Below are 27493 nucleotides of genomic sequence, written 5' to 3'. Positions count from 1 at the left end.
AATACGCACACCACAAATAGGAGGAGGAGCTCAGCCAAACACCAAACAGAAGTGTACGCGCCAATTATTTATTGATTTTTATGACCGCCTATGGTCAAGCGTTTGTTTTAATTGCAAAAAATCGACATTTGATTCGATGTAGAAAGAAGAAAAACTGTTCACAAATGTTCATTCAAAAGTAAGTTTTATATTATATTATAATAATAAAAAATGTTTGCTTTGTAGATTTTATGTTTTATTGACAACTTTTGATAAGCGGTCATTTTGGTAGACAATAGATCTGCTAAGGTGATGAGTACCACATTACCATCTCTGCATACATCTTTAATTTCTTGAGCAGCACTTTTAACGGCAATGATGAGTTAGGGGTACCATCAATACCTAAAAAATGTGAAGTACTGCAAACAATACTTCAAAAGTTTGCTGGAAGCGAAAAGTCATATCAACAAATAAAGGGCCTTTCAAAAGAAATACCTACATAGATGTGCTTCTAAAATAAAACATGTAAAAATTTAGATTCCTTCCGGTTTCATTATTTTTACTCGAAATAATTTGCATGTGAAAATTGCATCATTTGAAAGCCCTCCATAAGCACGTCTACAGGCTGTCATGTGAGAATTAAAATTTTCAAGATTTTCAATTTTCGCTCACCTATTGTCGCATTGAGTTCAGCAATTTCGCACCTATTGCGTGTCTCAGCTCTGGAATCTTTGGTGGATTATTCAGAAAAAGACCTCACAAAGTTTATGTCAGTATTACGTGAAACTAATCGACCGGGAAATTTAGATCACAATGCTTTCAGTATTGGGTGACTTGTACGTCCATCCTGTTCAAAATAAAAGTCGTCAATTTATGTATATTCCTTTATTATTATTTATATTATATAGGTGGCCGCCGTAGCCGAGTGAGCTGGTGCGTGACTACCATTCGGAGTACGTAGATTCGAATCTCCGAGAAACAACAAAATGAAGAAAAAGTTTTTTCTAATAGCGATTTTCCCTCGGCAAGTAATGGCAAACCTCCAAGCACATTTTTGACGTGATTGTATATATTTCTGAGCTCCTCATAAATAAAATAACTGCCGTTCGGAGTCGGCTTGAAACTGTAGGTTCCTCCATTTGTGAAAGAACATCAAGACGCACGCCACAAATAGGAGGAGGAGCTCGGCCAAACACCCAAACCGGTGTATGCGCCAACTATATACAATATATGTATAAATATTATATTCCTTCAAGCCCAGGGCACAAACAATTTTCCGTCAGTTGTCGATAGCGATGTCCATTGATAGTAACAACTCTTTCATTTTCATCGTCGAACAAAAACGGGCCAAATATTTCACCAGCCCCAAAATCACACCAAAACTTCACCAAACTTTGAATTGTCGACTCGTTCGGGCAATTATTTCCCCCGAAATTTTATTCTTAAAGAGACGGTCCATTTTCATAATAAGTTTCAATAATTTTAATTGAACATCCGTCTACTTAACAAATGTTAAAGAAGACATAAAAAATTAGGATTTATTCACTACTGACATTGAGGCGTCACTTTTGAAAGACCCTTTGTGTTCAACAAAGTTGAGTGGCAAAAAAATGTTTAGAAAAAAATTTGAGGACGATCTTGTTAAGTATCTGCTGGAAACGGATTCAAGATATTGGGATCTCGCAAAGGAAGATGTGCGCTCACTAGCCTTCCAGCTAGAAAAGAAAAATAGCATTCCAATTCTCCAATTCGAATTCTTATTTAACGATCCAAAGTGGGCAGCATGGAGGGAATGTTTGACAGGTCCCGAACGTGAAATAAAATATTCACCGAACTCGCCTCTCAACAAGTCCATTGTTACGCGTGCTGTGTGGTATGTGGCACCGTCTTGCTGAAACCACATGTGATGCAAGTCAAGCTCTTGCATTTTGGGCAAAAAAAGTGGGTTATCATTTCACGGTAGCGCTCACCATTCACAGTTACGTTACGATTCTCAGCATCTTTGAAGAAGTACGGTCCAATGATACCTCCAGCCCATCAACCGCACAAAACTGTGACTTTTTCTGGATACATTGATAGCTCTTGCAATTCTTCTGGCTGACTTTCACTCCAAAATCGACAATTCTGCTTATTTATGTACCCATTGATCCAAAAATGAGCTTCGTTGCTGAACACAATTTTTCGATAAAAAGTGGATCTTTGGCCAACTTTCCAAGAGCCCATTCACCAAAAATCCTGCGTTGTGGTAGGTCGTTCGGCTTCAATTCTTGCACCAGCTGTATTTTGAAAGGCCACGTTGTTGAGTAACAGAGGCCCAATTGCTGCGAACGGCAACGAATCGATAATTGATGGTCATCATTAACACTGGCCGATACAGCTGCGATATTTTCTTCGGTTCGCACTCTACGTAAGAGTGTTGGTGGTTTGATGTCCAATAATGTAAATTTGGTTCTAAATTTAGTCACAATAGCTCGAATAGCCGCTTCAGTGGGTCGATTAAACTGACCATAAAATGGAAGAAGCGTGCGATAAACTTTCTTAACAGAACACGCATTTTTATAATAAAATTGAATGATTTGCAAGCGTTGTTCGTTTGTAAGACGATTCGTGGTTAAATTATGGACCAAACTGAAGATGTTTGACAGTGAAACAAAACACGAAACGTGCGTCAGCTGTTTAAACCAACTGCTTAAAAAGATAATAGCTAAACTGTACTATCGATTTAAATAAAAATTGCATGCATTTTTCTGAATTTTACGTGTGTTTTTTTTAAAAACTTTCCTATAGCTTTTAAAAAATCACCTTTTATGTTCTCAGATAACCAGGTGGCCATCAAATCAATGAATGCGGCTATACTAAGATCGAAGGTTGCATAGGAATGCCAGGCAGCCCTAAATGATATTAGTGCCGCATATAAGGTCAGCCTTATTTGGGTTCCGGGGCACAGAGACATTGAGGGAAACTGAAAAGCTGATGAGCTAGCCAGAGAAGGTACTGCTCAGAGATATACATAAGTACCATTGGAATACCTTTGGCCACGAGTAAACTAATAATAAAAAACAACATTATCCAAGAGGCCAATAGGTCATAGAGAATGAAGAATGGAGACACCAGTTGGGATACTAAGGCCGCAAATAAACAAGAAAAGGACTAAGAAATTGCTTAGTCTCTCAAGAGATAATATCTCGAAGGTCGTGGCTTGTTTAACCGGTCATTGGCTTTTTGGAAGGCATTCCTCAGGACTAGGAGTTTTCTCCCATGAATATTGCAGAAGTTGCAGAGATGAGGAAGAGGAAGACACAGTTGAGCACTTCTTTTGCAATTGTACAGCCTTAGGTAAAATCAGAGCAGGTTGTCTAGGTAAATACTTTTTTAATTTTCTTACAGAGCTGTCTGGCGTGGGGTTGGGATCAATTCTACGTTTCATAAGCGCCACAAAATGGTTCCATGAAGGAAGATAAATAGAGTTCCCGTGCAGCACAGTGGTATCATAATGGACCTGTAAGGTCTAAATGAATTGGTCGTGCAGACCGACTACCACCATAACCTCACCTTACCTAAGATTTCGCTTTCGATTTATCTTGTTTTTATTAATTTCTTAACCGTCTATCTAGAATACGAATGAGTTTCCCACAATATCGGCATCTTTGATTTCATCAACACGCATTCCTTGCATTTCGTAGTCGGTTTGAAAAGCATATTAGATATTTTCAGGAATTTAATTGAAATCTGACTCACTAATTCTCGATTGAATTCCTTTAGATGCAGATATATTTTTGGTAATAAGCGTCTGTTTCCTCGAGAGGTTTTTTACATAAATTCTTTTTAAAATAAATTCAATTGCTTATAAACAATTCCAATAATTCCCATCCCGCATTTAACAAAATGTCTACTACACTGTTCTGCATGAAGCCCCGAATTACCAGAATTTGCTAAAATTAGAATAGTTATTTAGTTACAGCTTACTTGTGAACCAAAGTTATATTTCTATTTTTTTTTATGCTCATAGAAACAGTAAAACTAGCAGTAAACAATGCAGTACAAGGAGAGGCCAGCAATAGCAAGAGTCCTTGCCAAAAGAACACTTATGCTAAAGTGTCGCTTGGACAAACGGAAACAGCCAACAACTTGACTAAATTACGCGCCAAATTTCATTTAACTCTTTTCTGCGCGCTAACTTTTCAACTTTTTTAAACTATTTTTGGATATCACTGCTTTTTCCATTCAACAACACAAAAATTTCGCACAACATCAGCGACTCGGAAGCATCCTTTAGATTAACTGAGCACTGAAATGCTGAGAAAAACACTGGCGAGCAGAGCAACAGTGTCGCCATTCTTTGCGAATATTATTTTAAATATTGTTGCTATTGTGTGTTATATGTAGGTCCCATCTGCAGCTATCGTTGCTCCTATTATTTTGTCTGGCCAAGTTGGCTATCTTTTGCTGGCGCGGACGCAACTGAATGGAACTAATGATGCAACTAATTGTTATCCTTGTGCGCCTCAAAGGGGTGACAAGTGGGCGTGGCGTCACGCTGGCTGCACAAGCAGCACTTTAATTAGCAGCCTCATGGCTACATTCGCATATATTGACACACATACATACACGCACACGCTTATAGAAGAAGAAGTGTTTGTTATACAAAAGTCAGTTCGAAACTGGAACCGAGCAACCCATCCGGCACGTCATCAGCAGGCTTCTAATTAGCGCGACATTTTCGTCTTCTATTACCCTTGCCCTTTTGCCTTTCCTGCTTCTTAGATACATATCTTCCCCCTCCTCTCCTGTTTTTCTCGATCTCTTGTCGCCTAAATGCCAATTGACGATTGTAGTAATTTTTGTTAATTGCTGTTTGTGCTTCCAGTTGCACACAGAGTTTCTTTTATATGGTTTTTATTTATTTTTGTTCTTTAGTTGATTATATTTTTGTTGGCTTTTTTTTTTTGCTGACTTTGTTATATTACACAGAATAATTTTAAAAGTTTGACAGCCAATTCGGCGATTCTTGCAGCGGAGTGGACAAATCAACACAGCTGAGTAGCGCCAAGAAAGAAAATACAGTAAACTTTCGTTACATAGAACTTTTTTCAAGCGCTTATGTAACAAATACAATTTGGTAGCATAGCTAATATTTAGAGTTACTCTACGATAATGACTTTTGTCGTCAATTCCTTTAAAAATTGGTTTCTTTGTGGGGTTGAGTGTAACAAGAAGTAAATTGAAATATTTAAAAAACACAGTTTATCAATGTCCAGTTTATCAAAATCCGTGGCACAAATAGCTTACAATTTTTTTATGGTCGATTTTTAGCTCCTGGGCGATGCTACGACTACTGACATGCCGGTCAACTTCGATTACTTCTGTGATTTTATCAGCATTTTCTTGAGTTTCATTGTTAGCTCCCTGTAACTCACAACTTAATAGAACAAACAAAAAGCAGCAAAAGAATTGTTTTAGTGTGAAATGTCACTTTGACAATAAGCATAAAATTTACATTTTTTGATCGATACTTTTCGATATATCGATCACAACAGCCATCTACCGAGAAAATAATGTATTTCTTCTTCCCCAAACAAAAATTTAACAAAAAGACGGGTGAGTAACTAAAAAGAGTAATAATTTGCTATACAATTAAATTTTGATTCACCATAACTCTGCCACTGCTTAGCAAATTCCAATAATGATTTTTTGAATATATCGAAAGACTATTTAATTATCTATAACAAAAGTAAAAAACTTATAACTTGGTACACTAAGGGCGTGAAGGTCTTGAAAATGTAGTGACCTTATCTTTTTTAAAGCCACAGACTTCTCAAAAACCGTGCCACTTTTATAATATGCAACTATCACAACTGGATATACTGAAAAATTAAACAAAATATTCACGTATCAAATACCGTGATTATGAGAAAAGTGTCCACAGTATGAACCTTGTGACATGGTGCGTAATCCTGGTGCAAGATCCATCAGTTTTCTTTCCACAAATTGGACCGTTTCCTAGGCACATTCTCTCTCAAACATCGCAAACCTCCAAATAATATTCTTTATTTACCGTTGAACCATTTGGAATTAATTCCGAGAGCACAACTCCATGAATATCAAAGAAAACGAGTATCATGACTTTCACTTTTGACCGACTTTGACGTGGTGTTTTGGGTTTCGGCTAATGTGGATAGCGCCATTCAGCCACCTGTTGACTGGTTTATAAATCAATTTCATCTCATTCAAAATAATCCCCTCTCGATGAAATACACTTATGCCAACGATTTTTCCAATCCCCGAAACATGCCAAATAGTCCATTTCCGGTATAGCCATCAGCACCTTCTTCGATTCAGCTTTTATCCAGAAGTCACACTGAGCCAAATCAGGCGAATACGGTGGTTGCGGAACGATATGCGTCGAGTCTTTGGCGAAATGGTCACGAAGAACGAGTGCAGTGTGAGACGGTGCATTATCGTGATGCAAAAACCAAGAGTTGTTGGTCCATAATTCTGGTCTTTTTAGTCGAATTGCTTCACGTAAACGACGCATAACGCTCAAATAATATTCCTTATTAACAGTTTGGCCAGGTGAAAGGAATTCAAAGTGCACCACACCACGAAAATCGAAAAAAACTGTCATCATGACCTTTATTTTTAACCGACTTTGACGTGTTTTTTTCAGTCTGGCCTCACCTTTAGCACGATATTCGCTTGATTGGTCGGTTGTTTCAGGGTCGTAAGCATAAATCCAAGTCTCATCTCCCGTAATGATGCATTTGGGCTTGTCCTGATAGTCTGAAAGCATTGTTTCACACACATCAACTCGACGACTTTTTTCCAAGAAATTGAGAGTTTTCGGTGCCAAACGAGATTTGACTTTTCGTAGACGCAAATGGTCTTTCAAAAGATTTTCACAGATCCTTCTGATATTCCGATCATATCAGTATGGTCTTTAACAGTCAACCGACGATTTTTGAGCACTAACTCCTTCACTTTATTGACGTGCTGGTCATCTGTTGACGTCGATGGTCGTCCGGAGCGCTCCAAGTCATCAACACGTTCTCGACCCTCTTTGAAGTCTTTGTACCACTCATAAACATTTTTCTGCGACATGGTCGAATCACCAAATGCCTTCTGCAACATGCTAAACCTTTCCGCAGCCGAAATTTCATTCCGCAAACAAAATTTGATGGCACTTCTCTGCTCAATCAAATCAGACATTGTAAAAATCGAAAAATGCACTCTTGGTCGTTTGGTAAACACAAGCGTAAATATATTACTGAGAATGACATTCACATTAAAGTTGGCCCAGATGTTATTAACAGTGCTGCCAACTCATGAAAAGAATAACTAGAGCGAAATTTTAATCCCGCGAAGTTTGACAAATAAATTCCCCTTACTTTTTGCCCATGTGCATCGTTTTCTTTTTAGACTCAAAAAGAAGTGATTTCTTTGGTCTTGGTTCATTCGAAGCTCTCCACCCACTCGCCTGATTTCTATACTCATAAACCCACGTCCCATCTTCAATAATAATGATTTTAATGAATGTTTGGTCGGATTTAGCCTTGGAAATAATGTCTTTGGCGATATGAACGTAGTCCCTTTTTTGCATGAAATTCAGGTGCTTTGGGACCAACTTAGCAGCATTAACTATTTTCGATACCCTGAATGGATTCTTAAGCAATGTTGACGTACTCTGCCAGATGTTTAATTTGCGGCTATTGGTCAACCTTCCTTTCAGTGTATTATTTATTAATCAGTTTTCCATGTCGACGGCCTGCCACTACGCTCGTCAGACTCTATGGACTCACGATGCCTTCTAAAGCCATTTTCTCATGCCACTCGTAAATCGCTTTTTTTTTGGAGATAATTATAACAAATTTCGTACAGTTGAATCCATTTTTAAAATAAAATTTAATACAAACTCGTTGTTGAAAATACAAATCTATTTTTAAACCTGTAAAAAATCGAAAACTCTCGTAGGGGTAAATGTTAAGCAATGACGATAAGATTGTGTTAGGAATTTTAATAACGGATGTGGCAACCTAAAAAACGCAACAAAAAAAAAAAAACTAACTCAAATCATTTAAAGCGTCACCTGGGGATTGTTTCGGGAACTTTTTGCTCAAGGGGGCATTTCGGAAGGAATACAAATTATTTTTGGTTTTCCGTTTCTGGTTCTGGTGTCTGTGTAGATATTTAATTTCTGGGCTGTTTTAATATACGCTTAAAAATATTTTCCCCAGTACATCTAAAAATAACCATTTATTTTCGTTTGTTCTAATATTTATTTTTAATAAATTTTCCGGGTCAGCTCATCTGCGAGCCCATAATCATTTTCGCACATTCATACACTCCCACGCACATTACAAACGCATTACGAACAAAGTGTTACATTAAGACAATTGCATGATGGGAAAACACATTTATCTGCACCACAATTTCTTAATTTAAGACCAAGAAAATTTATTTGCCACAGAAGAGAAAAGTATATGACTGTGAAAGTGACTGCGACCAAATGGGATGGCGGCGGCCAGCAATAGGAAGGCATAAGGGCGGCGGCCAGCAATAGGAAGGCATAAGGGCGGCGAGTGGTGAATTTCGGGATGTTGGTAACCGAAATTGTGCGCGTTAAAAGCGAAAGCTAAAACAGATTTTCATGAACGCATAAACATAAAAATAAAAATAAATACGAGGACGCTAAAATGTGAATGTGTCAGTGAATTCGCAGTCGAGTGCGAATAAATGGCTTTGTTGCACAAATTCTTTTATTTCTTTGGGCATCTTTGTCCGCTGCTGCGCCGTTGCGAGTAATGAAACCAACGTTACAAATTTGCACGGTGTTTAATGCTGCATGCGTGTGTGTGTACGCATGTGTATGTGCTTGGGTGTGTTTGTAAATACTCAGTGTCGTTAGTTGCTATATTCTGTTTTGGCTGGTTGATTGCTTTGTTTCAGTTCGTAGCAGTGCCCCTTTACATACATACATACATCAGTTACTTAGTACGTAACTATGTATGTGGCGATTGCCCTGCTCTGACATTTTTATGCCTTCAACTAGTTGAATGAGGCTGAAAATTGCAATATTGGGGTCTCGTAAAAATGTTCGCCACAGAAATTGCCCTACATGGCCTAAATACATTCATGACTACATACAAACCTACATCCTACTAAACTTATGCACCCTGCAGGAAAAACAGATATTTGCGAATTGGTGCACTTATGGAGAGTTTAGTGGAACGACAAATTTATGAGCTTCCACTTTTCTACATATATGAGCCAGTAAGTATTAAATGTTAGTTACCACCGGATAGATTCCTTCTCTATAATGGAAACTAAAAGGTGCACCCTTGGCTGATTACTTTTAAAATACTTTTTTTTTATTTTAACACTAACAGCTTCATAATTCGCTGTTACAAAATGGGATCAACATTAACTTCTCTAACCTCTAAGAAGAGGAGTATTCTGAGTAAATTCCACGACTTATTCACTTATGAGGATCACTTAAGGGGTTACATGGGTTTCGTCAGGTAAAAAAAGGCCTATTTTCAATATTTTTTTTTTATGTAAGAAATTATTTATTTAATTCAAACTTTTTTCTGTCTTATAGGTACATATTTAAAGAATAATTTCTGAAATTTTCAAAAAAAAAAAGTTAAAACTCCTCCATTGTGACGTCATTTCCGGTGACCCCTCGAAAAAAAGGTGCGTCCGCGTTGTCAGCATAACTCCTGACAGGCTCATCAAAAATGAAACAAACAAAAATAAGTGTTTTAGCTAAGACCATAAACTCGTGCTTGAACGAAGGAAAGAAAAAAAGTAAAAATTGGAATTTTGGCAGACATTTTTCCAAAAAAATGAAAATTCGGCCAAATTTGCTTGACATTTTGTTTTTTTTTAAATAGTTGTAATTGAAAAAAAAAAAAATAAAATCCTTCGTTCAATCACGAGTAAATTGTATTTCGAACACCTGTGTAAAATTTCATCAAGATCGGCTGAGTAGTCTTTGAGAACATTTGACAACCGACTTTGAAAACACGGTTCCGAGAAAAACGCGTTTAAAGTTTTGAGTAACAATAAAAGTAAAAAGGCTGTATCTCCGATTTTATTATTCGGATCGACTTGAAAATTTAGAATAATATTCCTGAGACGTTGTAGAAATTAATAAGCAAAAAAAAAATAAATCGATTTTTTGAACCAACGAAACCCAGTAACCCCTTAATTCCGAAATTGAAGGCAAATGACCAACTGTTTCTGTATCGTTTCTTCTTTGTATGGACGCTGAAATTGCTGAAAAATCAAGGCAATTTTGATTGCAAAACCTATTTTTCCAGGTACGAGTACTTGACGTACTTGAAGCTCGTACAATAAAATATGCCTAAAGAGTGCAGCTCTCGAAGTGTAACCAATTAAAAAGACCATAAATTTAGTTCCGAAAATTATTTTTGTTCAATTTAAAGTAAAAAATGTGTGAAAAAAATACAAAATTAAGAATCAATTTACTTTTGCTCGATATAACCATCTTTTGCCTTACCTATGGCCTTGCGACGGTCCAGAAACGAATCGCAAGCTGGTCGAATGTGACTTGCTGGTATTTTGGCCTCCTACTCACGGGCAATGGCTTTTTTCAGCCCCTCGAGACTGGCGAATCGTTTATTTCGGACCTTGCTCTCCAAAATGGCCCAAACAGAATAATCCATTGGATTCGAGTCTGGTGAATTTGACAGGCATTGTGTGGACGTCATGAAGTTCGGAACATTGTTTTTTAGCCATTCATGGTTTACGCGAGCTTTGTAAGACGGTGCCAAGTCCTGTTGGAACGTCCGTGGTCTACGACCGAAATGTTTACGTGTCCACGGCTCTAAAGCAGCTTCTAAAACATTTTCCCGATAATAAGTCGCATTCACTTTGCCACCAGGCTCGATAAAAACGGTTGGAGAGCGTCCATCAGCGGTCACTGCGGCCCAAACCATTACTTGCGATGGGAAATTGCTTCGAGTGGCCATACGTAGGCTCAAATTCTCGTATGAGCGTTCGGTCAAGTAAACACGATCGTTTTTGAGTGTTTATGAACTGCTCAATTGGGACATTTTTTTCATCAGAAAACACAATGTTAGGAAATTCGCAACGTTCGTGCAAGCGCAACAACTCCTTTGCTCTTTCGCACCGAACTTCTTTTGCTGGGGTGAAAGATCGTGTGCTTTTTGGAACTTGTAAGCCTTGACCTTGAGCTCATTTTTCAATATGCGTCTTGCGATATTTTCAGTTTTTTGGCCATTTTTCTTCTACTTCGACGTGGATTTCGTTCAAGTCGAGCCTTCACTTTCCGAACCATTTCTGGCGTTGTTGCGGTTTTTTGGGTCCACCTCCATAGCGTTTTGCAATGCTACCAGTATCATTGTAACGTTTTATAGTGCGATACACAAACATTTTATTCACTTTGAGGTCACTGAGCTCACGGGCAATGGCTGGTTGTGATTTTCCAGCCAAATATAACGCAATCACACTATTACGTTTGAGTTCCATCACAGAAAAAAAAATTCAACAAAACTGAGACGCAAATGCTTTTGATGGCATATAAATAATATATTGAACTGACATTAGAACAATTTTGACGTTGATGTCATGAGCTGTTTTACAGATACAAGCAGTATGAAGTTGGTAACACTTTCACACGTTCACCCTGTACTTTTGATTTTGTATTCAATCACTTTTTCTTAAGTGTGTTTATCTTCATTAACAACATTTTGAAAATAAATAAATAAAGCTTTTAAATTATTTTTGTGTGTATGATATTTACGTGCATACATATAATGAAGTGCAGTCAAAAAACAATAGTTTTTAAATTTTTTTTATTTACTACATATAAATTCAATTTCGTAGATATAAAAATTCAGTTTTTTTTGTTAAAGCAGACATTGTTTCATGATAAATAAATTTGTTTGCAATGTGGAAATTTTACCTGCAGGGTACTTCTATGGCTTTATGTACAGTTGTGGTAAAAAAATAGTAGTACCTGTAATAAAAGCAGCCAGGTAAACCTTTCTAATCCATTTTTTGTGAAGTATTTCTGAAGGATTACGAAAAGCGTAAGACGGTATTACGGGTATAATTGTGTACCATGTGAGGTCGAACATAACGTTAGAGATATGCTGTTCCACTTGAGAATTCGGATAAAGTTCAAAGAGGCGGTGTATAGACACCATGCAATATGCTCTCATACCAGGCAATGTCACCGCTTGCGTCTTGGTGTCTTAATTAAGCTCTTGGAATGACGCACGCAATCAGTAAAATTTAATCCCATAAAACATACGTTATGTTTTCTATAATCGGCCTTATGATGAATCCGGATTATACGTCCATAGAACCTACGAAAACGGCATCACTGAATGGCTACAAGGCAATTTTCGTAGAATGTCGTCGTTGAGTTAAAAAAACTTTCTGGTATATGAAATAAAACCATAGCATCAAGGCCGGTTTAACACCTCAACCTAAAGCATATAAATTTATATTTAAGACCTTAGTTTTATGGTTTTTAAAAATTTTATCCAACGTTTGAATCACTTTGTTCAGTCGCATTTCCAGGGACTTTTTGAAATTGTCCGAAATCGAAAGCGAACACCTGCAGTACCACAAGGATATCTTATAAAATCTTATTGATACTCGTTACGCCTAAGCCCTAGGATGTTTCAATCTAACGGTAGGTTAGGCTAGGTTAGGTTGGTATGGTTGCCCAGGGAGTGAGCGTACTTGCACGAAGAGAGATTCGTCCTTTGTGATACCATTGTGAGGTGAGGTGAAAGGGAAAGACCGATGGGAGGCAGGGAGAAGGCGGGGAGAGGTGATGATGGGACGGTTAGGAGCGTGCGGATTACGACCGATGACTACGTTTGGGTCAACCGCTTTGTGCTGCTGATGAAATTCATCAGATTTTTAATGTCAGCGCCAGCTATATCAGCAAAGAACTAAGAGCCAAGATGCCTGGATCTTAGCCCCGCCAGAGCAGGGCAGCTAAGGAGAAGGTGCTGAGATGATTCCACCTCTTCCTCCAAACATCCAGCGCAAAAAGGACTCGAGGTGATTCCAAGTCGCACAGCATGCATTTCTCGCGCATTGTGTCCTGTGAGAGAAACCACGAGATTAGAGAGCTGATATTTTGTCAGCCTCAGAAGCTCGCCCGAGCGCCTCCGGTCCACACGTGGCCAGAAGGATTTCGCGACCTTACACGCTTGTGCATTTGCCCAGCGCTGCTGAGTTGGCGCGATGCCCATCTTTCCAGGAGCAGACCGCAGGTAGTCAGGGGGATCCCAATTTTCTCTCTTCGCGGGGAAATCGCCTCACTTGTCCCTTGTCTGGCCAACTCATCCGCCTCACAGTTTCCCACAATGTCGCTGTCGCAGATGAGGCTGATGTCAAAGAATTCGGACGCAGTCGAAAGTGAGGTCAAGCATTCCTTGAGCAATACCGAATGCACCGTCATAGACCCGAGGGCTCTTATTGCCGCTTGGCTGTCGGAGTAAATATTTACTTTCTTGACTGTTAGTACGCATTTGAGCAGCCAATCAGCTGCCTCCTTGATTGCGGCTACCTCCGCCTGGAACACACTGCAGTGGTCCGGTAAGCTGAATTTGAGTCTGATCCATCCTTCGATCCAATCTAACGGTAAGTGCCATGGTATCACAAAGCCGAATCCGTTTATCTTCGTGCAAGTGTGCTCATTCCTTGGACAATCATTCCAAACTAACCTGACATGATGATCTTACACAATCATTTCGCGTACACCATCAACATTTTCTGGCACTACATTTAATTTTTTCCGTCCTTCTCGGAATTCGTCGGTGGGTGAACAGCAACCACGCCGTTAATGATTTGACTGCATCGCTGCATTCTTGCATATTAAACCACGTCGAAAATTGTGAAAAATCATTCTACGAAAATGTTCTCGGTTTAATTAAATTTCTTTGCCCAGATGATTTTTAAAACCACTCTAAACAATACTAATACATTAAAAGGTTGTGACTGCGTTTATGGTAAAATATATCAAACTGCCCAATGGAAATGTCAGATAGCGCATGTGAACTCTAGAACTGCCCAAGGTCAGAAATATAAAAACAGCCCACGCATATGTAAAGTCATATATTTTAGGAAATAATAGTTTACCTTACAAAGTGTTATCCACTTTCAAAAGATTAAAGACATCGCTTAATGTGTTCCGCTGCACTTGACGTACTCTTAAATTTTGCTGCTTTTCCTCCTTCTTGGCCTCACTTTCGACTGCGTCCGAATTCTTTGACATAAGCCTCAACTGGGTTCCTGGTCACAGTGACATTACTGGAAACTGTGAGGTGAATTCCGCGCGAAAGGAGAGAATTGGGATCCCCCTGACTACCTGCGGTCTGCTCCTGGAAAGTTGTGTTTCGCGCCAAATCAGCGAGCGTTGGGCAAGTACACAAACTTGTAAGGTCGCAAAATCTTCCGTGTGGATCGGAGGCGCTCGGGTGAGCTTCTGAGGTTAACAAAATATCAGCTCTCGAATCTCGTGGGTTTTCTCACAGGACACAATGCGCGATGAATGAATGCTGGGAGACTTGAAATTGCCTCGAGTCTTTTTTGCGCTGGATGTATGGAGGATGAGGTGGATCAGCTCAACACCTTCTCCTTAGCTGCCCTGCTCTGGTGGGGTTAAGATATAGGCTCTTACTGCTTTGCTACGCCTGCTGATATAGCTGGCGTTGACATTAAAAATCTGATGATCGCTCATAATCCACACACTGTAAACCCATCCTCCTAACCATTCCACCACCACCTCTACTCTTTCATTTAACATCCTTCCCAATGGTATCACAAAGGACGAATCAGTTTATCTTCGTCCAAGTGTGCTCATTCCTTGGGCAACTATTCCAACCTAACCTAACCTCCTTCTTAAAAGTATAAAACGAATTCATTTTACTCGCAAATAAAGCAGTATATTGGCAAAATAAATCTAAAGAAATAATTGTTTTCAGTTAAATTTATCTTTTTTTTTAAGTCTTGTTAGCTAGTGTTGAAGCATTACACATTTGGAATTTGAGTTTGGCAGCCCTTTTTTTCAAGTTCACAGGTTGCAGATTTTACGTAGCAACTCTTTCAAAAACCAAGAAATTCAAGACGGTAGAAGTGATAACTGCTGTTTCGGAGATTACCATACGCCCTCGTTAGACACCTTTCTATACTTGAACGAGACTTATATGCATGAATATATATACAGTCGAACTTCTCTACAATGAACTTCCATATAATGAAGCTCTCCTTATAATGAACTGGTTTCGAAGACACTGCTTTTTCGTTCTACTTTCGGTGTATTTTTGTCTCCTTATAATGAATTTCTATATAGTGAAGTTTTCTATATAATGAACAAATTTTACAGCTGGAAATTCAAGCGTCCTAAGTTTTTGTCTCCATATAGTGAATTTTTTCAAAAGTTTTCTGTTGCAAAAAATTACAGTTAGATGTGGACAAACTGTAATGAGGGGAATCCCAAAATTAAAACAGAAAGAGCTGAGCTATTACAGTTTTATTCAGTGATTGAAGTTAAAATGACGCATCGAAGCTGCATTTCGCTTGAAAAAAAGTTATTAATGATTAACAAAGTTAATGAAGAAAAGAAAAAAAAAAAGAATTCGGAGTTCTTCCCAGCACTTTATCAAATATTTTAAAAATATTGACGAAGCAATGCTGAAATGGTTACTCGTTGCACGTGGTAAGAATCTCCCTTTATCTGGACCATTATTGAAGCAAAAGGCCACAGATTTTGCGGAAGCACTAGGACCCCACGAATTTGAGGCAAGTACAGATTGGTTAGACAAGTTCAAAAGTCGGCATGGCGTTATTCAAAAGACATTATGTGGGGAAAGTGCTGATGCCAACATAGAAAGCCGTGATGAATGGGTAACGAACGTCTTACCGAAATTAATTGAAAATTACAACATTAACGACATTTATAATGCCGACGAGCAGAGCCGTAGAGAGCATATCCGGGCCCCGGGGGAAAATTGCAAGTGCGGGCCCTTTCCAATAATGTCTAATTCTTATAAATACGTATAATCTCGAGTCCGGGCCCCTCTGAGAACTCCGGCCCCGCGGGAAAAAGTACCCTGCACTGCCCACCCTAAAGATGTAAGAGACAAGTTGAGAAACATTCATCTCGCTTATTTTCCTCCCAACATGACTTCGTTACTGCAACCAATGGACCAAGGCATTATCTACAACATGAAACAACATTACAGAAAACGAATTTTAACGAATATATTGACTCAAGTGGATGAGGGAAATTCTGTTATGGCCATAGACTTGCTGCAAGCAGTTCGAAATCTTAGCAATATATGGAATGTCTGTGTTAAACCAGAAACAATTGCCAACTGTTTTAAAAAGGCTGGATTTTCAAAAGATGCTATTCAGATTCCATTTGAGCATTGGGATGAAGAGGACCTTCTTTCAAAATCGGATTTGGCTGCTTTACAGTCTTCATTTAAAAAAGTAGCAAATATCGAAGCATCGTTTGATGACTACGTAAATGTTGATAATGGTGTGCAGACTTGGGACAACCCATCCGAAGAAGATATTCTCAACAGCATTTTTGAAAGTCGCGGAGTTCCAGCTGAACCTGGTAAGCATTTATCTTTTTATAGTCAAACAAAAATTTAATATGTAAATATTATTTCAGATAACGATGAACACGATTTGACCGTTGAAGAATTGGCAGAAACTGAGGAGGCATTACCTACGTTGATACAAGCTGCTTCATCCATTAGCGAAATTAGAACCTTTGTGGAAATCAGGAGTGACGTGCCGATTAATGTTTTCAACTCTCTACATGATTTGGAAGCTTTTATTGAAAATGAAAAATGGAAGACTGTAATTCAAACCAAACTCACTGATTATTTTAAATAAAATTACATAAAAAATCAATGTTTCTTTATAATGAAGTTTCTATATAGTGAAGTGATTTTCAGGTCCCGTGCGAGTTCACTATATGGAAGTTCGACTGTACCATTTTCTGAAAGTGTATGCAGCGATTCGGCGGTTACCTTAAAGAATATATTCCAATGATATTTATTTACTGTAGGCGGCCGCCGTAGCCGAAATGCATAAAATACCAAAATGACAAAAAAGGTATTTTCTAATAGCGGTCGCCCAATAATAAAAGCAGGCAAAGACAAATCTCCGAGTGTATTTCTGCCATTAAAAAGCTCCTCAAAAAACCATCCGCTGTTCAGGGTCTTCTTCTTCTTAATTGGCGCGATAACCGCTTACGCGATTTTGGCCGAGTTTAACAAAGCGCGCCAGTCGTTTCTTTCTCGTGCTAACCGGCGCCAATTGGACACACCAAGTGAAGTCAAGTTCTTCTCCACCTGATCTTTCCAACGCAGAGGAGGCCTTCCTCTTCCTCTGCTACCACCAGCTGGTACCACATCGAATACTTTCAAAGCCGGAGCGTTTGCTTCCATTCGGACAACATGACCCAGCCAACGAAGCCGCTGGATCTTTATTCGCTGCGCTATGTCTATGTCATCGTAAAGCTCATACAGCTCATCGTTCCATCGTCTGCGATATTCGCCATTGCTAACGTGCAAAGGTCCAAAAATCTTACGCAGAATCTTTCTCTCGAACACTCCAAGCGTCGCTTCATCGGATGTTGTCATCGTCCAAGCTCCTGCGCCATACGTTAGGACGGGCATGATGAGAGTCTTGTAAAGTGTTAGTTTTGTTCGTTGAGAGAGGACTTTACTGCTCAGTTGCCTACTTAGTCCAAAGTAGCACTTGTTGGCAAGAGAGATTCTACGTTGGTTTTCAAGGCTGACATTGTTATCGGTGTTAATGCTGGTTCCTAAATAGACGAAGTCTTTTACAACCTCGAAATTATAACTGTCTACAGTGACGTGGGTGCCGATACGCGAGTGCGCCGACTGTTTGTTTGAAGACAGGAGGTACTTCGTTTTGTCCTCGTTCACGACCAGACCCATTCGCAGAAGGCAGAACTAACAGCGCGGTTGTTAAGGCCGATGATGTCAATATCATCGGCATACGCCAGCAATTGTACGCTCAGGGTCGGAGTCCCTCCATTTGGAGAGCATCATCAATACGCACGTCACAAATAAGAAAAAGATCTCGGTCAAACACCCAAACATGGGTGTAAGCGCCAATTATATATACTTATAAAGGGTGATGTTTTAAGAGCTATAGGAAAGTTTTTCAAAAAAACACAAGTAAAATTCAGAAAAATGCATGACATTTTTATTTAAATCGATAGTACAGTCCATATAATTTAATGTTTGAAGATTATTTCATGCAAATGTTGACCGCGACTGTGCTTCAAATGGTCCATCCGCTTAGTCCAATTTTGGCATACTCTTTCCAATGTTTCGGCCGGTATCTCACGTATAAATGCTTTAATGTTGTCTTCCAATGCTTCAGTTAACGCAGGCTTGTCTGAATAGACATGAGCTTTAACATAGCCCAACACAAAATAATCTAAAGGTGTTATACTGCACGATCTGGGTGGTCAATTGACAGGTCCTGATCGGGAAATAAAATATTCACCGAACTCGCCTCTCAACAAGTCCATTGTTACGCGTGCTGTGTGGCATGTGGCACCGTGTTGCTGAAACCACAAGTCATGCAAGTGAAGCTCTTGCATTTTGGGAAAAAAAGTTGGATATCATTTCACGGTAGCGCTCACCATTCACAGCTACGTTACGATTCGCAGCATCTTTGAAGAAGTACGGTCCAATGATACCTCCAGCCCATAAACCGCACCAAACTGTGACTTTTTCTGGATACATTGGTAGCTCTTGCAATTCTTCTGGCTGATCTTCGCTCCAAAATCGACAATTCTGCTTATTTACGTACCCATTGATCCAAAAATGAGCTTCGTCGCTGAACACAATTTTTCGATAAAAAAGTGGATCTTAAACTTTTTTAACAGAGCACGCATTTTATAATAAAATTCAATGATTTGCAAGCGTTGTTCGTTTGTAAGATGATTCATGGTTAAATTAGAGACCAAACTGAAGATGTTTGACAGTGAAACAAAACACGACGCGTAGCTGTTTAAACCAACTTTTTAAAAAGATAATAGCTAAAAAATCAAAATATATATGAGTTCAAATGACCCTTGAGGATAAACCTTGCCAAGCTTTGCTATTTCACCTCGTAAATTATTAAAAAAATAGGATTATAATAAACGATATTCCTTTTAATTACCGGATTAGTTTTCCTGTCGACACTACTAATATTTTGCCTGCAACTGTACACATAAACGAGCATGCATGTGCTCATTCTTGTATTAGCTGGTGAGGGATTTGTTGTCAGCTTTGTTCATCCCTGCGTAAGCATTAAGTTTTATTTGCTGATTCCTGACGCTTTGTTGCAATTTCGATGCTCAGTTTATTGGATTGCGAAATTACCACGAAAATGCTATTTTCAGAACTTCACGGATTAGTGTCCTACTTAGACTCTGAAACTATTAGTACAGCAAAAATAAGTTTTATATATTGTAAAAATTTGCTAACTTTTATGACAAGTAGGAACTTATGGAATTATTTTGTTTATTATTTTTCTAGTTTACCACACTGAGATGCTAAAATGAGACATTTAGTATAAAATGCATAATTAATGTTTTGAGTTTTGAATTTTCGCTAAGCTTTTTTCGAACGAAAAATCTGCTACAAAAAAAATATATATATACCTATGTTATGCAGATATTTTAGAACTATTTTCTACTATTTATGAAGTATTATATTTCTTAAACATTGCTTTACTTTATCTGCTCGAGAAGTCTCACATTGCTATTGCAAACAGTTTGGAAAATTGTGGCAAATTTTACCGTGGCGACCCACAACTTTTCCCTTTTCCGCGCTTCGCACATTTTGTGCAGAGCAAGCGCGTTTTAGTGGCACAGGATATTTGTGTTAACTCACTCTAATTTAGTTTCAGCGGTTCCATTGTCATTTGTGCACATTCGCTTCTATTTTTTATGAATTTTATTCTTTTAGTTTCTTTGTGTTCTTTTGTATTTTGTCTTTTCTACTTTCTCTCTCCTTCTTCGAAGGCTGAGTTTGCTTGATAAAAACAATTTAAAACTGAAAATACTAAAAGGAAACAAAACTAATAACAGATTAGTAAAGTATAAATATATAATTTAGTGCAAATATGTAATAAGATTTTTAGGTTGTCCAAGTGATATATAATTACTTGGTGTATGGAAGAAAGTGTGCTGAGGAAGAGAGGGGAATTGAATAACACAGTTTGAAGCCCAACATTTTTGAAAAATTATGGAAGTTAAATAATTTATTAATCAGCGAGTGTGATTTGAAATATTAAATATGTAAGTGAGGAGTACGTATTTTTTTCGCTTTGATAATAAGATTCTAAGTCAAGATATAGGATGTAGGAATTTAAAAATTCGAAATTTTTTGCAAGCCTTTTTCCTTTTTCAAGTAATTATAGGTCCAATAAGTATTCTGTCGCGATAGCAAATTTAGCCCTCACCAGCCATCGATCCATATCAAAAGCTTTGGCGAAAATTCTCTACCAATTGGAAGTTTTCTTCCATTCCAAATTAACCAACGAAAAATTGTATAGCACTTGAAAAGCACTAAAAAAAGACATATCAGCTGTTCAGGAAAATTGTCAATTAAATATTTTATGTACTCAAGATTTTTGCCGCTAATTATCAAATGTAAATCTCGCAAGAAGAGAAGTGTGCAAAAGCCCAATTTCCATAAGACATAAATTTGTGTGTTTACCTATAAAAAATTCTATAAGAATTTTTCGTGATGGATAACTTTTGCTGACTAAAATTTCTTCACCATGAAATCAACGTTTCTCTTGTATCGAACTGTCTCTTTGCTCTTTGAATTTTTGAGTAATGGATAATGGAAATGGCATTAATGGACGTGTAAATACTTGCAAAGATTAAGAATAACTGTTAAAAATGTTTATGTTATCGAACATAACTAATAACAGTTGTTTATTTTTTTAACTGCATGAAAACTGTCGATATCGATAACAATGGTTTGACAGCTGAGAATGGCAAACTATATACGTTAACATTTCTGTAAGGTTATTCAAGTCGTCGTAAATCGTTTAACGCCAGAACAACGCCTCCAAACTGTGGAAATTTACTTTGAAAACAATAAAGCTGGTTGCGCAGTTGATAATGCACTTCGTTCAGGCTGCCAGCATCCGCGGTCCTTATTTCTTTCGAAATGAGGTGATGCTATTAGCATTACTCTGGCTGAATTTTTGTTTCCAAAAATTAATCAGCTAATCATCGACGACATTTGGTTCCAACAAGGAGGCAAGATATATTGAAAAAAGTAGTACAAAATTGGACTGATCGAGGGAAACATGTGACCCGCAGCCGAGGTGGACATATGCCATAGGTCATAATCCTTATATAAATGCCGTGAAATTATCTACCGGTTTATAATAAAAAAATTCATTCCATTAATATTTCTGTTTTGTGTTACCATTTTAAAATTCTCAAGTTGTAAAAAAAACCAAATATAAACTAAATCAACTCGCTGAGCGATCTTCGTAGGAGAAAAGTTCATAGTCACCATTAAAGCATATTACAGTATATGAGATTGCACAAAACCAAAACGACGGCAAAGTTCGTCTAACAGATTTACTATTAATTTAGTCAGTGCAGCCAATCTACAAAGTCAGTTGTCAATCAAAAAATGAGCAAATATTCTTCGCAGATGTGGCCTCAATGCAAATGTATAACTTGCACATTATAAAAATCAAGAATGATAAAAAGAAGATTGTGCCCATTAGAGAGTGCGTGACGTCGCGTTTGCCAAGTAGTGCAGTGTTGCCAACCATTTGCTCTTCACAATAAATTTAGTGCTTTTTTATACCCAAAATGCGACAATTTTTAAGCATAGGGTTTGTTTCTTTTTGTTTTTAATTTAAAGCTACCGAAACTGTAAGTTAAAAAAAACTGTATTATTAAACAAAGCAAGGTTAAAAAAGGTCGCTCTGAGAAGATTTTAGTGCTAATGAAAATTTGTTGATTCATATAAAATTTAGTATTTTGAAAGTGAAAATTTAATTTTTTGTTCTGTTATTGCACAAGCTGATCTTTGTACTCTCCCGAGTAATTTGGTGTTGTAGTCTCTCTATAGAGCTTTCCGAACCATCCGATAAAATTGGTCGCATAACCGCCTTGTACAATCATAATGTATGCTAAGGTTGAACACCCCATCTTCCTCCAAGCATACGTTTACACGCATATAAAGCAATTTCAGCCTTCCTTACCCGTTCTTCGACGCGTAGTTTCCAGCCAAGTTTGGAGTCCAAAATTACTCCTGAGTACTTTTCACTTGGTGGTGGTAAAAAGCATAAGTTCTGTTTTACCCGGGCTTAAACTTAGGCCATAGCCCAAGAGTTTAGCTCGCCTAATGCCCTTTCAATGATCCCACTGACACCATTAGCGTACGCTACCACTTTTACCCTACCTCTACTAAGTTTTATTAAGATTTTGCTAATCACACATAACCAAAGAAGTGGAGATAAAACTCCCCACTGTGGAGTACCCTTATGGACTCTATTAGTTATGTTGATATTACCCATGTTAGCTTTGATTATGCTGGTTTCTAGCGTAGAGATTATCCAATTGTATCAGCAATTTTCCACCCCTAAGTCTATTAACGCCCTTTGGATATGTCTAGAAAAGCTGCCATGATATTCTGTTTGTTTACTAGAGACCCCTCTATTGTTCGGATTACCTCGTGAAGCGCTGTTTCCGTAGATTTGCTTTTGAGGTTAGCGTGTTGTGCGGTACTATACGGTATACTAGAACTCTCCAGCGAACTTTTAATGTGTATATTTCAAACCCGTTCAAAAGTGTTTAAAAGGAAGGACGACAGACTGATTGGCCCAAAGTCCTTCGCTGATTCATACCCTTCTCTACCTTCCTTTGGTATGAAGACGACTCTAAAAAGTTTGCAACTGTTTGGAATATAACCTAGGTTTAGACACGCTTTGAACATTTCTATTAGCCATGGTAGAATACTATCAAGAGTTTCCTGCAACATCTTAGGACAGATTACGTCAGGGCCTTTAGATTTGAAAGGTGAGAATGATTTGATTGCTTATGCAACCTGCTCTTTCGTAACTATTACATCGACAAGATGCTGTGGGTCATATCGGCTCCGCCTGATTCTCCCAACATCGCTGTCATGAGCGCTACATCCCGAAAAGTGAATATTTAAAAGAAGTTCTAGAAATTCTTCTGCCATAGAAGTCCAAGTACCATCTGACCTCTTGACCCAAGAAGAGGTGATATTTGAACAAAATACGGCTAAGCCTCGCAGAATCTATGGTAGATTCGATAGAAGAACAGAAATCTCTCCAGCTCTCTTTCTTGGCGGCCCTAATTGTCTTCTTGTATTGTCTCCGACCTTCTCTATACAACTGCCAATTACTTGTTGAGTAGCTGAGATTCAAATTTGATCTGGTTTCCTCCCTTAATTTTGAGAGCTCGTCCACCAAGGAGGATAGGATTTTTTGCTAATATTGTCTCCTCCAATGTTGTGACCCTACTGTCAATGTTTTCTGTGAGAGTGATTTTATGGATCGGAATCCTTCCTATCCTGTTCCCTACTGCATTTTTGAACCGTTTCCAATTTGTTCTAAGTGGGTTACGATATGGTAAGGGTGGATCTACCTGAAGATCCAGGTGATAGAGGGTCCAGCTATGGTCCGGAAAATCCTCAGAATACTCTCACCGTATGCCACTGTTAACATTTGAAGTGTTTTTAAGCACTTAATTTGATCCAACTTCTTGCACGCATGTTTTTTGATAGCAGAAAATCGCCAAACACGCAAAACGTTTGTTTTATTAATGCCTCTCATAAACAAACTAAACAGCCTATATTGATAAAACTGTGAACATATCTTCGAGACGAGAGCACCAACATAAAAAAAATAATAATCGAATGTCGAATGTATGTAACCCTCGAATTTGAAAATTCACCTTATATTTTGAACATTATTTTTTTCTCAAGATACAGCTCCTTGAATCCAAAATTAGTTGTTGTGTGAATAATTTTGTCCGTGTGTGTATATTTGTAATGTAAGTTTGTTATAGGTTTGGCAAACACGTCTATCTTTAGTCCACATTTTTTCTTTAAATGATTTTTTAAGGTTACGTAATTTCATACCATTCATCATCAATTGTTAAAATGTATCAACACGTGTATATAATATGCTTCATATAAGTAACATACAGAGTATTGCTTACTACGCAGAAGAATTGGACATATTTTAAGAGTCTGAAATCTTTTTATTTATTTGTGTAAGTTTTGTTAAGTACTGTTTAATTTGAAAATATGAGTGCTTTTTAGAAAACGTGGTGTATTTTCTTTACAATGGATCAGCCTAGATGGGAAACCAAGTATTTATACAGGGTGTCCGGTGAGAGGACTACATTTTAAATTTAAAGTCTTCCCTAAAAGCTTAGCGTATGAGGGGGGAGCAGACCGCGTTAGTTTTGTTATTAGTGCGGGTTACTTAGTCACGATGCTGCAGTGGACGGATGAACAACGTACCTTCGCAATAAAAGCGTATTTTAAAGCCAGTGATCCGTGCTACTTTGGACTAAGTAGGCAATTGAGTAGTAAAGTCCTCTCTCGACGAACAAAACTAGCACACTACAAGACTCTCACCATAGCCGGCCCAACGTAAGGTGTAGAAGCGTGGGCGAAGACAATATCCGATGAAGCGTCACTTGGAGTGTTTGAGAGAAAGTATTCGATGCGGTACCAGCTGGTGGCAGCAGAGGAAGAGGAAAGCCTCCTCTGCGTTGGAAAGATCAGGTGGAGAAAGACTTGGCTTAGTGGACCCAACTTGATTCGTTCATGGGTGCGAACGTTCTGCGTAACAATTTCGGTGGCAAACAGCCGGATATTGAGAACAAAAAAAATATTGAAGTCATCGCTCTAAGTTTTCACGATAAACCGCGAGGGTCCGTGCGCAGAAATTATTGTGAATGAAATATTGAAGAAGGGTCTTAGACTTCACCCTTTCAAAATTCAAATCGGACATGCGTTTAAGGGGACCCAGAAGTCTAGAAATTTCAAAAAATCGTTTTTTTGTTTTTTTCGATATTTCGAAAGTAAAGTATCTTAAGAATATACTGTGAAAGTTTCATGCGAAAATTCCCAATATTATAGATTCTACAGCCCATTAATTAGATAGAGAGCGGTCCGCGTGCTCCTGTATCCCAAACTTTAAGCTCATTTAAACTCAAAAAAAAACACGGCTCAACAGAATAGTCTGAAATTGTAATATGTTGTTCACAACATCAATGGCTATCGCCCGTACTAGAATGATATTATTATCAATTTAATAACTTCGTACTTTTTTATTAAAACACTGAAAACCCCGATTTTTAAAGTGTCAACTTCAAAACCGCGCCATTTTGTCAAATTTTTTTTTGTTTTTTTTTTTTTTTATTCTAGTACGGGACATAGCTACAGTCACACTGGTTAATAAGTTTTTTGGTTTTTGTGTGCTCAGATAAATAGAAGAGCCAAAATGGACAACACTGTCCAGATCCAATTTTACAGGAAGGTCAACTTCAGCGCCATGTTTAAAATTATTAAAATTAAAAACAAAAATTTTTTTTTTTTAATTTTTGTCTGTAAAAGAAGCTAAAAAGCATACAAAATTTAAATATCGTTTTTCATTTTTTTATTGTAAAAAAAATTCCTGAAAATACGACCCCTTAAGTTTTCTGCAAGACAATGTTGGATAGATGTCGTACGACAAGCACTATCTTTTGGAGTGAATAAACCCATTTTCAGAAATAAACCTTTAGCATTAGATATTTATTTTTAAGGGACAGATACTTGTAAACGGCCATATTTTCCCTGATTTTCATTAAAATTATTTAAAATGAAGAAGTCAATATATTTTTTTTTTCAAAATTTGGCATAGTGGCATTTATTTATACATTAAAATAACACAAATTTTTTTTTTTTATTTTAGTATATTAATTTAAAATGGCGAATGTACACTCAATTCTTCCAGGAAAGTCGCAGCGGGGCTTCTCAATCGGCGGGCATTGTAGCATCGGCGTCAGTGACCTGAATACAAAAAACGAAACATTTGTTTTGTTTATTAATGTCATAATTTCTATATGAATTAAACAAAGATGGAAAAAAAGTTCACTGAATGAAATGCTTAAAAAAAGTGAATTTTGGGCCGAATTTTCCTACTATTTTTGCTTCAGAAAAATTGTTTTTCCAGAAAAAAAAAAATTTTTTTCGAAAAATTTTAAATGCACATAGAAACTTATATCATGAAATAGATGTGTGGAAAATTTCGGGGAGATCGGTCAATAACTTTTGGAGTTATAGCGTACGCCAATTCGAAAAATATAGATTTGAGCAAAACGCGTCTAAAGTCGGCAACGTAACTATACCTCTCCCAGCGCTCGAACGCAAAGAATAGAGTCGACACGGTTGACGACCTATAGGTAATATAAGAAATACTTAAATTTACGTTCTAAACATTTTTTTACATATTATTAAAGGATTATATTGGGTAGTCGAAAAAGTCTTTTCGTATTTCTAATCAAACTTCAACTCATTTTTTTTTATATTTATAATGAACTTTATTAAACCAAATATATACCATTTTGGTCAACCACCTTTTGCCATTTTTTTTCTAGAGACATTATTCCATCATTGTAAAACTTTTGTGGTTTCTCGGCGAAAAACTGCGACAAGTAATTTTCACAGGCTTCTCTTCAAGCCAACTTTACTCCATTAAGGGAGTTCTGCATTGACCGAAAAAAATGGTAGTCCGATGGTGCAATGTCAGGGCTATACGGTGGATGCATCAAAACTTTCCAGCCAAGCTCTCCCAGTTTTTGCCGAGTGTGTGTGGCCTAGCGTTGTCCTGATGGAAGACGACGCCTTTTCTGCTGATCAGTTCTGGCCGTTTTTTTCGATTGCTTGCTTCAATCTCATCAGTTGTTGGCAGTAAAGTGTAGAATCAATCGTTCGAGCAGGCTGGAGCAGCTCATAGTGGATGATTTCTTTCCAATCCCACCAAACACACAGCATAACCTTTCGAGGCGTCAATCCTGGCTTTGCGACCATTTGTTGAGCTTCACCACCCTTGCACCATGATCTTTTTCGCACATTATTGTCGTATTTGATTCACTTTTCGTCTCCTGTTACCATTCGCTTCAGAAATGGTTCGATTTCATTTCGTTTCAGCAAAGATTCGCAGATGTTAATTCGGTCCATTAAATTTTTCACAGACCATTCATGGGGTACCCAAACATCGAGCTTTTTTTTGTAACCAGCCTTTTTTAAATGGTTCAAAATCGTTTGATGATGAATGTTTAGATCCTTGGCGTTGAAATGGCAGCTTATGTGACGGTCCTGGTCAATCTTTTCAATAATTTCATCGACTTTTTCAACGATAGATCGACCGGAGCGAGGTGCATCTTTCACATTGAAATTTC

General features: G+C 37.8%; 1 protein-coding gene across 1 annotated transcript; it reads left to right on the top strand.

The window, feature by feature from the left end:
• The first annotated feature begins 15679 nt into the window (after nucleotides 1–15679).
• On the top strand, nucleotides 15680–16981 carry LOC128856588 (tigger transposable element-derived protein 6-like). The gene is made up of 2 exons (XM_054091896.1): nucleotides 15680–16609; nucleotides 16667–16981. The coding sequence occupies exons 1-2, from the start codon at nucleotides 16168–16170 to the stop codon at nucleotides 16891–16893; spliced, it is 669 nt and encodes a 222-aa protein (XP_053947871.1). The 5' UTR covers nucleotides 15680–16167; the 3' UTR covers nucleotides 16894–16981.
• Nucleotides 16982–27493: the final 10512 nt, after the last annotated feature.

This window comes from Anastrepha ludens, chromosome 3 (genome assembly GCF_028408465.1).
Source record: "Anastrepha ludens isolate Willacy chromosome 3, idAnaLude1.1, whole genome shotgun sequence".
In the NCBI taxonomy this organism is placed as follows: Eukaryota; Metazoa; Arthropoda; class Insecta; order Diptera; family Tephritidae; genus Anastrepha; species Anastrepha ludens.
The sequence above is the reverse complement of the archived record's forward strand: the minus strand, read 5'-3'. Positions and strand labels throughout refer to the sequence as shown.

Coding starts and splice junctions, on each gene's coding strand:
- LOC128856588 (XM_054091896.1), top strand. CDS start 16,168: ATGACTTCGTTACTGCAACCAATGGACCAAGGCATTATCTACAACATG. Junction 16,610..16,666: donor CGGAGTTCCAGCTGAACCTG/GTAAGCATTTAT, acceptor ATATTATTTCAG/ATAACGATGAACACGATTTG.